The sequence below is a fragment of the Haliotis asinina genome, chromosome 9 (genome assembly GCF_037392515.1).
Source record: "Haliotis asinina isolate JCU_RB_2024 chromosome 9, JCU_Hal_asi_v2, whole genome shotgun sequence".
In the NCBI taxonomy this organism is placed as follows: domain Eukaryota; kingdom Metazoa; phylum Mollusca; class Gastropoda; order Lepetellida; family Haliotidae; genus Haliotis; species Haliotis asinina.
The window spans coordinates 49,386,657-49,402,326 of NC_090288.1; the positions used below are offsets into that span (position 1 = coordinate 49,386,657).

General features: G+C 39.7%; 1 protein-coding gene across 1 annotated transcript in view; it reads right to left on the reverse strand.

Moving 5' to 3' along the window:
- LOC137295613 (proton myo-inositol cotransporter-like) overlaps nucleotides 1-15,670 on the reverse strand; it is a 74,567-nt gene that overhangs the window by 6,060 nt on the left and 52,837 nt on the right. Inside the window, exons 2-8 of the mRNA XM_067827054.1 lie at nucleotides 8,119-8,278; nucleotides 5,532-5,743; nucleotides 5,036-5,147; nucleotides 3,151-3,314; nucleotides 2,203-2,317; nucleotides 1,637-1,878; nucleotides 1,035-1,187 (exon numbers count right to left, since the gene is read on the reverse strand). Of these exons, the coding sequence (XP_067683155.1) occupies nucleotides 1,035-1,187; nucleotides 1,637-1,878; nucleotides 2,203-2,317; nucleotides 3,151-3,314; nucleotides 5,036-5,147; nucleotides 5,532-5,743; nucleotides 8,119-8,278 (1,158 nt within the window). The remainder of the gene's footprint in view (nucleotides 1-1,034; nucleotides 1,188-1,636; nucleotides 1,879-2,202; nucleotides 2,318-3,150; nucleotides 3,315-5,035; nucleotides 5,148-5,531; nucleotides 5,744-8,118; nucleotides 8,279-15,670) is intronic.

Here is a 15,670-nt window from a genome sequence, read left to right on the forward strand (position 1 = left end):
GGAAAACCTAAAATACTGCTGGCTGTACACCAGTGTGGTGAAACTCACAACCTTAGGTTGTGATGACACAGCTAACAAGAGTCATCAAAAGATGACATATCCCCCCGGCCCCCACATGTTTGAAAGGACAAATCATCTGACAGTTACTTATTGTGTTTTTAGACAAAGTTTGAATTGTTTCCATGTAATTCATGAAAAATATAAGTGCCATATATCTGTAATCAGAAAAAGTCATTTCAAGATCTGTTTCATATATCTGCCAAGATCCTTTGACAGATATAAAATGGTTTTTTGAGTTGACTGCTCCAGAAATGAAGTCTGCCACACAGATCTACCGAGTTTTACTGACAGATATTAAGAAGTTTTTGAGTTCTGCTCCGGAAATGAAACACACCTCTCACTTTTGAGACTAAGTTTCGATGGAAACCAAGAAAATAATAAATCACAAAAACCTGCAAAGGGCAAAAGGCACCACTTTAGGTTTTGAGATCAGTCCACAACATTTTCAAGGAAACCGACAAAATAAGAAACCACAAAAACATGTAAATACCAAAAGGCACCACTTGGAGGCCTGCCACACATATCTATCACGGTTTGCAGAAAAATATTGAACGGTTTTTGAGTTCTGCTCTGGAAACAAAGCCCACCCCACCAGAAGACTTACATCAAAATGTTCCATGGAAAAACAACAACAAAAAAAAAACCTCTGTAAATAGCAAAAGCCACAACTATAGGTTGAGATTATTATATCTATCAAGTCTGGTCTAAAAATATTGAACAGTTTCTGAGTTATGCTCCGGAAACAAAATGATTACCGATGGACGCACAGACAGACGAGGCATCAACTATATTCCCCCCGCATTACAAGCCGGGGGGATAAATTAAAGTAATTAATATTATGATCATCAGGCCATAAGAACACTGTGTATTACCATACCTAGTGTGTGTCTCAGTAAGACTGATGAAGGACATGGACACTGCTAAGTTGAATGGGGTGAGGTGGGAGGCCAGTATGTAAGAACACTGTGTATTACCATATCTAGTGAGTGTCTCAGTAAGACTGATGAAGGACATGGACACTGCCAAGTTGAAAGCCCAGTTGGTAAAGGTGGACACAGCCGTCCCAACACTCCGAGCCCACAGTGGGTAGATCTCAGAGTTGATTGTCCAGGGCATGGGGCCCATACCTTCAACACAAACACATCAAGAATATCAGCTTGAAAGGTAACAGGAAATAATATTTACTATAGGCTTGCTCTTCTTGACATATGTTCCTCAATGACCTGTAGATAACTATTCAAGTATCAACGGATGCACTTCACTTGCAAAGATCATTATTTAGTATCAAAGGATACACTTCATGCCTTCACTTGCTGTAGATCATTACTTAAGCATTTAAGGATACACTTCATGCCTGCACTTGCTGTAGATCATTATTACAATAGCTCTTTAGTTGTTGCATACTGCTTCAGTCCAGTGATTGATATCATGAGCACCTGTCCATAATGTCAAGTCAACGTCACTGAGCCTGCCAGACAGGTCCATTAACCCTTTGTCAATGGACACAGGCAGCTTGGATCACCTGTCTTACCCCACATGGCTGCAGGGCTAAGCACAGTCCAGAGTTTTTCCTCACCTGGGGCAAAGAAGACCAAGTACAGCACAAGTCCCACCATAGGCATCCAGGAGTACTGGGTTGGACAGTAGTCATATGCCCAGGTGATGGCGCCTGGAAGTTCGCTGGAGTTGCAGCGACCCTGTGTTGCCAACCAGGGGTTGTCATAGCTGGTTGGTAGGCACGAGGAGTTGGCAACAGCATCACCAGCGTCAACATAGCAGAAGCCACAGTTTAGGTCACGACGACAGTCATTGCAGATTCTGGAATAGGGTTGAAGCTAGTTGTATACAGTCAGTCTCACTTCAATGTTACTACACCCAAGTCAACTGAATTCAAGCTGGACATTACCTGTAGAAATTGTATGTATTAACAAGTCACGGGTAAGTTATGAAAATGTATCATCCCAAACCGGGTTACACAGGAGGGACATCAAGTGAGATATCACTACAATGCCTTATAGACCATAGTGATGTCATAGCTTCCATGAATCACTGTATGCATGAAAATAATCAATTCAGTTCCATGTTGATGAGGTCAATTTCACTGTAATCTGCACACACTTGTTGACCTCCGACCAGCCTCACCTGTATCTTGCACAGTGGGATTCTGCAGTGGAAGTCTCTACCAGATCTATAGGAGGGGTGTTGAGGGCAGACAGGTGGAATCCGACTGCCAACCAAGCTAAACTCACTATGGCACCTGTTAAGTCAGAAATATCACATGATACATTCCTCCAACTGGAAGGCTGTACAGAGACCAACATGTATTGCATGAGAACTTGTCTAAGATGAGCTGAATTAGACTTTCAGATGTTTACAAGACTTCATGTCATGTCTACAAACACTAAACAGAGGACATCAAATTAGAACATACCACAACTTCATTCCAAGTGTATGCTTTCCCCGAATACACTCAAGAAAGGAAAGGAAATACAGCAACACATGGTGTGCTTCATATCACTGAGATAATGGATGTGATAGATGGGGGATGGGGGATGGGGTGTCCAGGGATTTTGGTGCATAAATATTCAGACAGTAATATGCCCCCCACCAACCCCTGATTATCTGAGTTTGGATGACCCTCCCTGAAAAGGAATGTGCAAACACACTTACACTAATTTAAATGGTCCAATCTTTCATAACCTTCGATGAGGTGTGTACACATTTAGAGTTTACCTTGCAAACTGTCCTTTTTATGGTGACCCCCTTGATTTCTTCTGACCCCACCCCCCTCCCTTGATTTCTTCTGACGTACCATCTCAGGTAACCCATAAAACACCCCCCCCTTCCCTTGATTTCTTCTGACCTACCATCTCAGGTAACCCATAAAACACACCCCCCTCCCTTGATTTCTTCTGACCTACCATCTCAGGTAACCCATAAAACACAACAAAACTTGTTCTTATGTTTGTTAGACAGATAACAATGTTTTCATCATATTGCGTAACAGACGTGTCTGATTTCTCCAGGAAGATACACCTTGAGGAGTTTTGTTGGAAACTGGAAATGCCAAACCAGAATATGGTGACCTACCCATAAGACTTCCTAACGTGAGTGGGCGTCGCCCAATCTTCTCAACCAGAAACAAGCCAAGAAGCGTAAACAGGAAGTTGACTGCAGCTGTTACTGCCGACAACCATATCGCAGCTTCATCACTTTTGACCCCCGACATGCGAATAATGGTGGCACTGTAATACCTGGAATTATGGGTAAGGTATTAGACATAATTACTCAAGGTCCAGTGACCAACTGAGGTCCCTAAAAGGAAAAATTACGCAATCAGGTTTGGTCAATTTCACTCAAATAAACTCACGTCATGGTGTGTAGGACTGGCCTCCACACTTATTGAACACATTACTGGCCTGACTGACACCAATTTCCTTTAAATGCAACTTCTCTTGGTGCACTGACTCAATGAAATTCTGAGACATATCACTGAAGAGGGTATCGACCAATTCATTCAAACTGCACTTTCTATTGACAAGGAAACATTATTGATAGGAGAGGTCGATAACAGACTCCAGGCAATTTACTCTGAATGAATCTCTCTGATTGAGTCATCTGACAAATTATTGCTATACTCTTTCTGTTTCCTAGTCTTATTAGACTTACAAAGAACATGGTTTGATAAATGCCTTTAGCTAGATTCTGTCTGCACGATTGTGAAAGTTGAGGTAAACAATATGATATGTTTTAATGTAGCGGTGATTAGGGAAACAGAGTCTTTCCTGAGCAGACAAATCTCCACATGAGATGCTGATGCCTTGACTGTGCATCTTCATGTCGGTTACAATAACCACTTGATAAATACCAGGATGGTTCAGACATGCCACAGGGAAGTCTTACAAAATGTACAAGAATTGGTCTAGACATCCGTCTGCAGCAAACATTCTCTCCAGATTCTTCTTTTTCTTTGGAAACAGATTCTTGTTCACAAATTATTCATGATACTGCCACATTGTAAAAAATACCAGGAGCTTTGTTCACAGAAATGTCAGATAATGAAAAACTATGGATAAAAAATTGATTTGTTTGAATGTGTTCAAAACAAATCTGTTATGACTATCTGTGTCTGGAGTACACATATTGCCAAAATCGGCGCCATTTCAACTTGAGATCCTGATATGGTACACGCACTGTAATAATACTCCAACAATGATTTAGGAAGATTCAAAACATTTCCAATTTATTTGAGTAACTTTTACAGTTATCTGGATTAGATGAACTGAAATCAAATAATTCAATGTATGTGTAGTTCTTAAAGTAATAATGGTACTGGTCATCAGGTATACACACATCAGCATGTGCCTCATACTTATCAAAAAGGCAGAAGCTTCTACACTGGAATATCTAAGATGTGAGGACACTATTAAAATTAACTCCAACAGCAAAACTGTAACTGAAGGGATGGAGCAACCACTGCCTTCCGATATTGAACATTAATTTATCAGGATATGTTACATCTGCAACTGAAGGGGTGGAGAAATCATTGCCTTCCGATAGGGAGCATTAATTTATCAGGACATGTTACATCTGCAACTAAAGGGGTGGAGAAATCATTGCCTTCTGATGTGGAGCACTGATTTATCTGGATATGTCATATCTACTCCTGTCCTCTGATAGGGAGCATTAATTTATCAGGATATGTTACATCTGCAACTGAAGGGGTGGAGAAATCATTGCCTTCTGATAGGGAGCATTAATTTATAAGGATATGTTACATCTACTCCTGTCTTCTGATAGGGTCCTCAGCATTAATTTATCAGGATATGTTACATCTGCAACTGAAGGGGTGGAGAAATCATTGCCTTCTGATGTGGAGCACTGATATGTTACATCTACTCCCGACTTACTGAGTATGGCATAAAACTAAACTCACAAACTCACATCTATTTCTTAAAACCAATGAAAGACTTACATGACAGTGTTGATACCAGCAACCTGCTGAAATATCTGAAGGCTACACCCCACAATGAGTGCTCTCCGAATAGCAGGTGTTTGAAGCATCTGGATAAATATTGGTTTATGAGCTGAAAATACAAATATAGTTATAATATTTAATCAAAACTATTGGCCATCCTGTCCCAAATAAACCAGACATACTGTTCATATTTGTTTGGGACATCACCTTGTTCAACTGGCTGCCCTATTCAACATAATATGATACAAACTTCTGAGTCCATATAACTGTAAAATAACACTGTATGTTTTACAGTGTTCAAGCAACATCACACATGGAACCCATAAGATATGGGTTTCACACAGGGGAGAGAGTGGAGAGAGAGAGATGGAGATAGAGAGGAAAAAGAACTAGAAAATAATGTGAAGAAGAGTGTTTCAAGTTTTGGAATCTATTTACAAAGTAAATCCTTATTTAATTGCCATTTTGTTGGTTCTGAAACATTAGGACGAACCTCTGGATGCCTGCTGCTGTTTGATCTCTGTGCATGTACTCTTGATGCTTTCAAACTCATCCTCAATGTCCAGCTGCCCTCTCATGGACTGGAGGACCCTTCTTGCCTTCTCCTCCTTCTCTGTGATGATCAGCCATCTTGGAGTCTCAGGCATGAACATGAAGCCAATGAACTGCATCAGGGACGGTACACAGCCCAGAGCCAACATGTACCTGGAACATCAAGGATCTAGCAATGAACTGGATCATGGACGGTACACAGCCCAGAGCCAACATGTACCTGGAACATCAAGGATTTAGCAATGAACTGGATCATGGATGGTACACAGCCCAGAGCCAACATGTACCTGGAACATCAAGGATCTAGCAATGAACTGGATCATGGATGGTGCACAGCCCAGAGCCAACATGTAGCTGAATCATCAAGGATTTAGCAATGAACTGGATCATGGATGGTACACAGCCCAGAGCCAACACGTACCTGGAACATCAAGGATCTAGCAATGAACTGGATCATGGATGGTACACAGCCCAGAGCCAACATGTAGCTGAATCATCAAGGATCTAGCAATGAACTGGATCATGGATGGTGCACAGCCCAGAGCCAACATGTAGCTGAATCATCAAGGATTTAGCAATGAACTGGATCATGGACAGTAACAGCCCCGAGTCAACATGTACCTGAAACATCAAGGATGAAGCAATGAACTGGATCATGGATGGGACACAACCCAGAGCCAACATGTACCTGGAACATCAAGGATCTAGCAATGAACTGGATCATGGATGGTACACAGCCCAGAGCCAACATGTACCTGGAACATCAAGGATCTAGCAATGAACTGGATCATGGATGGTACACAGCCCAGAGCCAACATGTAGCTGAATCATCAAGGATTTAGCAATGAACTGGATCATGGATGGTACACAGCCCAGAGCCAACATGTACCTGGAACATCAAGGATCTAGCAATGAACTGGATCATGGGCGGGACACAGGCCATAGCTAATTGTGCCTGAAACATCAAATATCTAGCAATGAACTGGATCGTGGATGGTTCACAGCCCAGAGACAACATGGACCTGAAACATCAAGAATCTAACAATGAACTGGACTCATGCTGCAAAGCCTAGTGCCAACATGTACCTGAAATATCAAGGATCTAATGAACTAGATTAGCACAGTCAGTGATCAACCCATTCACTGCATGTCTCCTTAAAGTATAAACTAACACGGCTGCCATGCTGAAGGCAATAAATCCATAATGCCTTTCAGAAAGAGTTCTGTCATATGTTATATTTGGGACTAACATATATTACCGAGTATAAGCTGAGTTTTGAGGACCAAAAATGCAGTCTGTAGAAGAGGGGGTGGGGGGTGGGGTGGTGGTAGTGGTGGTGGTATATATGCTGGCCATTTGGTGCCTCACTCAGAGAGAAAGGATTTCGAATCCCTGATGGGACTCAACCCCAAAAGTAGAAGAATCTGTACCTTACAGCTCTAGAGTTCTCTAAATATAAAATGTATTACATTAGAGTTTAGACGGCTTTCTGAAAGGTATTGAGCATTCATAATTCTAGATCCACCATGTATCCCTGAGTCTGACTGGTGGTAACATTTGAGAAATCATCATGACAAATTGAATTAACATTTTCTCTAATACTAAGTGAACTGGATGTAACAAAATATGGAAGAGTATTTTGGTGACACAGACTGACAGGATATTGCAGGAGGAGCCCCCAAACACAATGGAATCTCCACAGAAATAGCAATGGACACTGGAATAAGACTGACAAACCAAAGATCATAATCAGGGTATTTCCAAAAATGAAATGTACATTATGAATGACAGCTTCAATGTAGATTCTTACATAGGTATCAAGCCGAACACTTTTAGCTTTTGCTTGATAAAAATATAAGAATGTACAACTAAACATCTCTATATACAATAAACGAGGAGAATTTCACTCACCAATTTCTAAACTGCCAATAAAACAATTAAGGTGATTTTGACAAATAATCAGCAATGCGTGGTTTGTCTGTCGTTGAACATCACAGTGAGCAATATTCCATCAATAACAAGACAGGCTGAAACCCAGTGACAGATATCATGAACAACCATCCACATCCCTGACACACAATCAGCCAAGTCCTCCTACCTGACCACCCAGTCTGTTTGGTCCTCTTTACCAAAGTACATGTTGCTGCAATTTATCTCCCAGAAAATTGTAGGGTATAATGCTTCTTGTTATGCTATAATAGAATTATAGCCAAGAAGTCAGGACATGTAACTGGGTATATTGCTGAACTCAGTAGTTAATGTTTCACTATCACAGCAAATATGTACATCAAAATAATGTGACGCTTTAAAACAAACTAGTTTACCAACTTCATTCCTATAATGCCCAGCTACATGTTCAGAGCAGCATCTACACACAAAACTCAAGAAAAGCAACACTTAAGCATTCCATTAGTTAAGAACAAAGAGTAATTCTGAAATGAGTTTTTCATTTGAGACATTTACTCCACAAAGGAGCATTTTAACCACACAGCCAGAAACGTAACACCTTCAGGTGAATCAAGCTTACCTCCATCCATTCTGAGTATCTGCTCCAAATATCCCATCCACAACATTGGCCATGAACTGTCCAAAGGCTACCATGGCAATGTTAGTGGACACCAGCGATCCCCGGGCATAGGAGGGTGAACATTCAGCCAGGTACATGGGGATAGTTGTTGATGTCAGCCCTGAAACACACAGATGTACATCCTGAGCTCCTGGAACAATTCTGTCGATCTCTTATCATCTCGATGTTAGCTTTGTAGTATTGTCATATACTATTGGTACATATGTACAAGTTTACCTTGTCGTCCACAAGAAGTAAACTTAGCAGAAAAAACAAAAAAAATACAAAAAGTACCACTGATCGCAAATATTTCAAAACTATCATTCAGTTATGAGAATCTGGGTATTCCAGGGAAGAATTATAGTTGCCTAGCAACAGTGATTGTTACTGAGAAGAAACCAGATGAAGTGGGTGGTCCAGAATTTGTCACTTGGTTGACTGTGTGTCAGCATACAAGTTACTTTGCATTATGTCCCAATACAGTAGAATGAACAGTACAAAGAATCTACCAAAAATTTCTCTTTATTTGGGTTTCTGGAGTCATGGATGTTTCCTGACAGCAGTGAACAGAACAAAGGTTTCCCCTTTGTCAGCTTTCTTTGCGAGTTCAGGATATTTCATGCTAATCATCTTCTAGATATGCACCACCTTTTACCTTTTTACTCCACTATGTGTCCAAACAACGTTCGTCTCCCCAGGGAACACATAATACATAATGTGGCATCAGAGAGTCGGTGTGTACAGCCCAGTAACTGTCAGTAATGACACAGGAGGGTTCTTCCAGTAAGTCATAATAACTGACACAGCATGTTGTAATCATCAAAACATTAAAGCAAAACATACGTAACAAAGAAAGATGAGGTCTTTCATTGCGCAGCTAGGCTGAAGACATTGATCTGCCTCTAAATCTCCGGTCATGTGATGCAGTTTACAAACGCAGCCTGATCATTTGTTTCAGATCAAAGGACATACTGGAAATGACATGCAGAAATATAACTGAAATTATCATCCAAATTAATTAGTAGATTTTCCTGTTAAATGACAGATATGGCAGGGTGTACAGCTCATACATCCTGGCAAACCGCCTACAAGGTTTCACATGCTTTGGCTATTAACCAATCAGAATTGAACCAATTTATATTAGGGGTAATAAGTCATACATTTCATTTCACTATGACACATCTCTTGTATAGCCAGGTTTGATAAAGCCAGGGGGTATTCCACAAATCCAACTTCTTTCACAAGGCCATAATTAATCAATCACAAAACGTTCAAGTTTTCATCTGATATTTCCATCACTACCAGCCACAACTGTTTATTTCCTTCATGAAAAGTATCAAACTTTGCTTCTTTCTTGATGAAATCCACCATAAACTTTGTTTATCAAACATTCATGTGACTTGTGAATCAATCTATCAACAGACAATCTTGACAGAGATCCTAACAGAGACAACATACACACAAAATACATTCTCGCCACTCACATAATGGAACACAAACCCATTGATAAGTGAGTTATGGTCTGAAACTGTTTTTCAAAATGGGAATCTTAAAATTATGAAATTTGAGAAATGTGTAAGTGAGTGAGTGAGTTTAGTTTTACACCTCACTCAGCAATATTCCAGCTATATGACGGCGATATCTATAAATAATTGAGTCCAGAGACCAGACAATCCAGTGACCAATAGCAGAATCACTGATCTGAGACTGCACAGTTGGGAACCAATGACATGTGTTAACCAAGTCAGCAAGCCTGACTAGATTGCTGAAGGCCTATTCTACCCTGGACCTTCACAGGTCTAAGAAATGTGTGCATGCTTGATTCATTGAGCATAGTTTTATGCCACTTTTAGCAACATTCCAACAACTTTAGCAATAGTCAAGCAATATCATGATAGAGGGCAACAGAAATGTGCCTCACACATTGTGTCCATGTTTGGCAACTATCCTTGTGTTGAGAATTGGTTGAAATCTCACAATAGATGATAGCATCATTACCAACAAGCAATCACCCAAAAAGTTGGTTAGCCTCATTTTTCAGATGTTCCTCTCCAGGATGTTTTTGCAGATCTGCAGTCTTCAAGAAATATTCAGCCATGACTTTTCAGTTAGTGAGGTGAGTTTCCTTAGAATTAAACAAGTTTTCAGGCCCTGACAACTTTCAAGAGCTGTTCCATCGTCGAGTGTTTCAAAGACTATTACAAAAATTAATAAATCATTTATATTCAAATATGAGTAAATGCGACACTAATCAAACCCAGGTTTTAAGCGTGACAAGTGAACACTTTAACCACTTGGCTATCCAACTGCCTCAGTGTGTGTGTTTGAAACTAAATTCACAAAACAAACTAAGTGCTGAGCAATTCATTTTCAGAGAAGACAAATACAGGCTTTGGTAAGAAATAAAGTTTTATTCAGGTACATTTCCATTTTAATTCACTTCTGACCAGAATCAAGTAAGAACATGTATATCTTTGTTTCATGCCAGACCTTCATTTTGGACGATGCCAGCCCCCTAATTACTGCCATTGTTCAAAGGTTTGTGATGTTCACACAAAGCTATATATTTTGGGAGTATTCAGGATGCAATGAACCTATTACATGTTTTTCAGACTTGTGGCTGCATCAGTTTCAAGTTTGCAATTGCCTTGTCAGCCATCATTGAAACGGTACCTTCATTAATACTGAAGAAAGATATAACCTCCTCTATTGCTTCAGGGACAAAGTTTCCTCCACATCAAATTCTCCTAATGCTGGTGGTAGTGTTTGTCCAAAGGGAAATTGGTCAGAGTCATTTGCTTAACCAAATTTCTGTTCCTCAAACTACCATCAAATTGAGTTATCTCCCTTCCCACCTGAGTAAAATCAATGTCCATGTCCTTATTTGGGCATCACCCTGATAAAAACATGTTCATAGAGTCGAGTCTTGCATTAACGAAATTACGCCCGTCCTGTGCGTCATCCTACACTGATTGATTGTCTACCATGTGACAAGTTATCAATGAGAATCTACATCTAGTGGGACGAGGCCTATAAATAATCAAGTAGAACTCACAAAGACACCCAAGACACTTGTATTTCTATTCTGGCACCAGATCCTGGTATATTTAGCTCTTTGTGATGTATTATTGATAACGATGGTGCTAGTAGCAGGATGACTACTTCCACTGATTACTCACTACAATACTGGTGGCATGACAAGTATGGTTTTAGACTACACAGACCATAGCAGTGTGAATTGTGTAATGGAGTTTTGTTCTCTAATGTTTTCTTAATGTGTCCATAAAGAGTGTTTGTGTTAAAATACTTTCTTTCTAGATATTACTGTCTGTACATTTGTAATGTTGCACTGAATATGTAAAGTCAGGATGAGTATCAAGATAATGCCTTTCATCACTGCTTGTCCCAAATATCCTCTACACATCAGTTCATTTGCTCCCAAGCAGCTACAGACAAAATATAAACAACGTTGTTGATATAGTTCACTCATGCTGTTACTTCACAGATAATAGAGCTGTAACAATGCGTCAAACTATTGATACATTGCACTTGTTGAGTCTCCGATAGCCATTAATTGATGGTAGAAATGAATAACTATTGATGCATTGATAGTATGTGTGACTATTAATAGTTTAATAATTGATTTCAGTTGATAAATGCGTACTTCTAAATACAGGACGTACCATATTCGCTCACTTTGATTTGGTAGTTATCCGTCCTTTTACCTCTTAAACAAACATGGCGGCAAAAACCAACGCGACTCTGAATTGAAATTGTGAATAACAAATTTATGTTTTAACTGTTTACTTTATCTGGGCTTCAAGTATCTTGTCAGTTATCAAAAGAGAATGAAACTACTTCAGCTAGTATTTATTTTATATAAAATGTACGTTTGTTTGGTAAATGACTTCAAATGAGAAATTCCAAGGAGAAAAAAACTATTCAAATAGTTGATCACAATAGTAAGTTGCCATAGACTGTTGCTATAGCAATAATTGTTTCCTGCTAAATAGTCACCCTGACTCAAAAAGCTCATTTAAAACAGGATAAACATTAATAGTTTAAAATACCTACTGTACCAATACATAATGCATTTTACACTATCTAATGTCAGACTGTTGCCAGGTAACTTATCAAATGAGGGATAACAGTTAATTTAGAAAGATTAGAAACTATTCAGCTCTACACTCTAAGTCCAGAGCTTCAGAGCAATGTTGCTAGGGTGCCATGTTGTTCAGGTACGGGCAGCCTTTGCTTTTTAAAAGGGGTCTACATAATCAGTTTCCTCTGAAAATATAAAGTAGTGTGATGAAATACCAACTAGGTTTGAAACAGGTTGTAACAACACATCAAACACTTAACTGCTTATAATTCTGCCTCGTTTCCATGGTAACAAAAATGTCATTACCTAACCAACAATTCATCTGTATGTAAAAATGTGAACAGGATTTGCAAAGATATATTGAATGATAAATGAATGGTTAATTCATAGACTCACCACTAATTCCATAATACAATGGGAAAAATGCAAATAAATTTTCTGATACCTGATAGATAATTCATACATAAAATGACATAACATTCACAATTGAGACTGCAATTCATATGTGCTTACACTCTGCTGAGACTAACCCGGTGGTTCTTGACTGAGCCCTCTCCCACTCCCCTCCCCCCACACCTACGTATGTCCATCACTACTCTGTCTCTCAGTGTCATAGGAAATTGTCAATCTCTGATTGGTGCCAGTGCTGCCTCTCAGTGGCTGTTTTGATGAGTAGGACTACTCTCACACTCAAAACTGATGGAAAATCAATGGAAAATGGCTCCATTCAGGCCCATGCAAATGTTACATCAGGACGGTGATTAATGGTTCATTAACCTACGCAGGAGGTATTGAACTGAGACCGATCTTAAATCAACAATATCATCATAAAAACCAGGATGCATGATGGATGGAGGGTATTCCTCAATACTGGGAGTGAGCAATAAGTGGGAGGTGTGCGGGTGAGACCTCCGTGTCTGAACTATCTACGTCTGAAATCACCAAACCCTGGAGACTGGGAACCAATCTGTCCCAGGTATAAGAAGAGATAAATCTGTCGATGCCCTTCCATTCACTACAGCCATCAACAAGTGAAAGGTCTATCTAAATTATATGTTCAAGCCTAGCTGAATCAATTACTTGAAATGATGAATTCATATTGCTGACATGTAAGATATTTCACTGTCAAACAAGTTGTAATAAGTCCTTGCATTGCCAGAGAACACAAAAGGCCAATAAAGTTGGGGAGGCGAAGTTAAATTAATATTGCTCAACTCAGCCCAATTCAATTCCTTGACAGCATTCAACACATTTGTGTCAGAAGGTGATCACAGAGTAACAACAACTCTCCTACTCCAGTACAGACTTATGCTACTCGTAACATAGTGGCCCTGTGTCAGAAGGTGATCACAGAGTAACAACAACTCTCCTACTCCAGGACAGACTTATGCTACTCGTAACACAGTGGCCCTGTGTCAGAAAGTGATAACAGTGTAACAACAACTCTCCTACTCCAGTACAGACTTACACTACTCGTAACAGTGGCCGTGTGTCAGAAAGTGATCATGGAGTAACAACAACTCTCCTACTCCAGTACAGACTTACGCTACTCATAACACAGTGGCCCTGTGTCAGAAAGTGATCATCGTGTAACAACTCTCCTACTCCAGTACAGACTTACACTACTCGTAACAGTGGCCCTGTGTCAGAAAGTGATCACAGAGTAACAACAACTCTCCTACTCCAGTACAGACTTACGCTACTCATAACACAGTGGCCCTGTGTCAGAAAGTGATCACAGAGTAACAACAACTCTCCTACTCCAGTACAGACTTACACTACTCGTAACACAGTGGCCGTGTGTCAGAAAGTGATCACAGAGTAACAACAACTCTCCTACTCCAGTACAGACTTACGCTACTCGTAACACAGTGGCCGTGTGTCAGAAAGTGATCATAGTGTAACAACAACTCTCCTACTCAAGTACAGACTTACGCTACTCATAACACAGTGGCTGTGTGTCAGAAAGTGATCACAGTGTACAGCAACTCTCCTACTCCGGTACAGTCTTACAATACTCATAACACAGTGGCCCTGTGTCAAAAAATGATCACAGAGTAACAACAACTCTCCTACTCAAGTACAGACTTACGCTACTCGTAACACAGTGGCCCTGTGTCAGAAAGTGATCACAGAGTAACAACAACTCTCCTACTCCAGTACAGACTTACACTGATACGTCTCTTTGTGGGTTTCTATTGTAACCATCCTGTCACTTCCTGGAGTGAGAGATTTACACTGAACAGTACATGCAGCTATTACATGTCAAGAAGTCTGTACAGGTATGTTATTCACGTACAGTCATTGGATTGATTTTCTGAATTAATCTTGACTGCAATAAAAGATAACAATACAATCATAAGGTTTTTCCAAAAAGAAATATCATTAATTAACACAACATGTTATTTCAAATTTTGAAAAGATGGATATCTTATCTTCAAAAACAAAAGGTATGGCCCTTACAATGCTGTTTTTGTTGAAAATTTGTTCCAGGTGTCCCAAGGAAACTTGAAATCAACACCTGACACACTTTTTTTCTGTTTGTGATACTCCTGACATATTGAACAAGACAATCTTCAAACAATAAACAACACTGTCCACAAAACGATTTCTAACACTTTTATGTATACTACTCCAAAGATGTTAAAGATATGTTGGGCTTTTCATGACACTATAGCAGTGATTGAAATAATTTTTCAACTCAACCTGACAGCCGGGTTGGTGTCCCATAAATGTTGCCTGCCCATCCTGAAAGTTGCCTGCCCACCTCTTTAACTTACTTCTTTGCGATAGCTTACAAAAACGCCACCATTTTGTAACAAGTACAAACAAGTAATTAACCCTCTCTTTGATTGGGTCTTATTGACCCATGTGACTACAGATATCCAATCATAGCATAGCTTACTAAGCCAACCAGTTTTAGTCTCCTATCTTCACTGGCTGAAGAGATGTCCATGTATAATTATGGAATATACTTGTAGCTTTCATTCATCTTTCTTAAATCAAAATATGACATGACAATTAAAATGGAATGATAGTCATGAGAGCGAACTGAAAGTAGGTCAACCTTAAAAATTTCAGCCAGACAATTGGGCTGGTGGAGAGAATTTCCAGGCAGCCTGACTCAAAATTTACCAGCTACGGGCAGTTGGGCAGGCCATTATTTCGATCACTGCACTATAGTTCACCTCTTGTTGTGTTCTTTAACTTCTTTGAGCAGTAGATATCCAATGTACTTTGCTGTAAAAAAGCATGTAATCATCAGTACAGAAGGGTTAACCTCTTTGTGGTCACATGATCAATTAGCACTGAGTTAAAGACTACCTAAAAATAATTATCACCAAGGTAAAGAAAGAGAAGATCCATTATTTGGACACAAATAGCTAAAGTTAAAAAGTCTTTGTAAAAGTC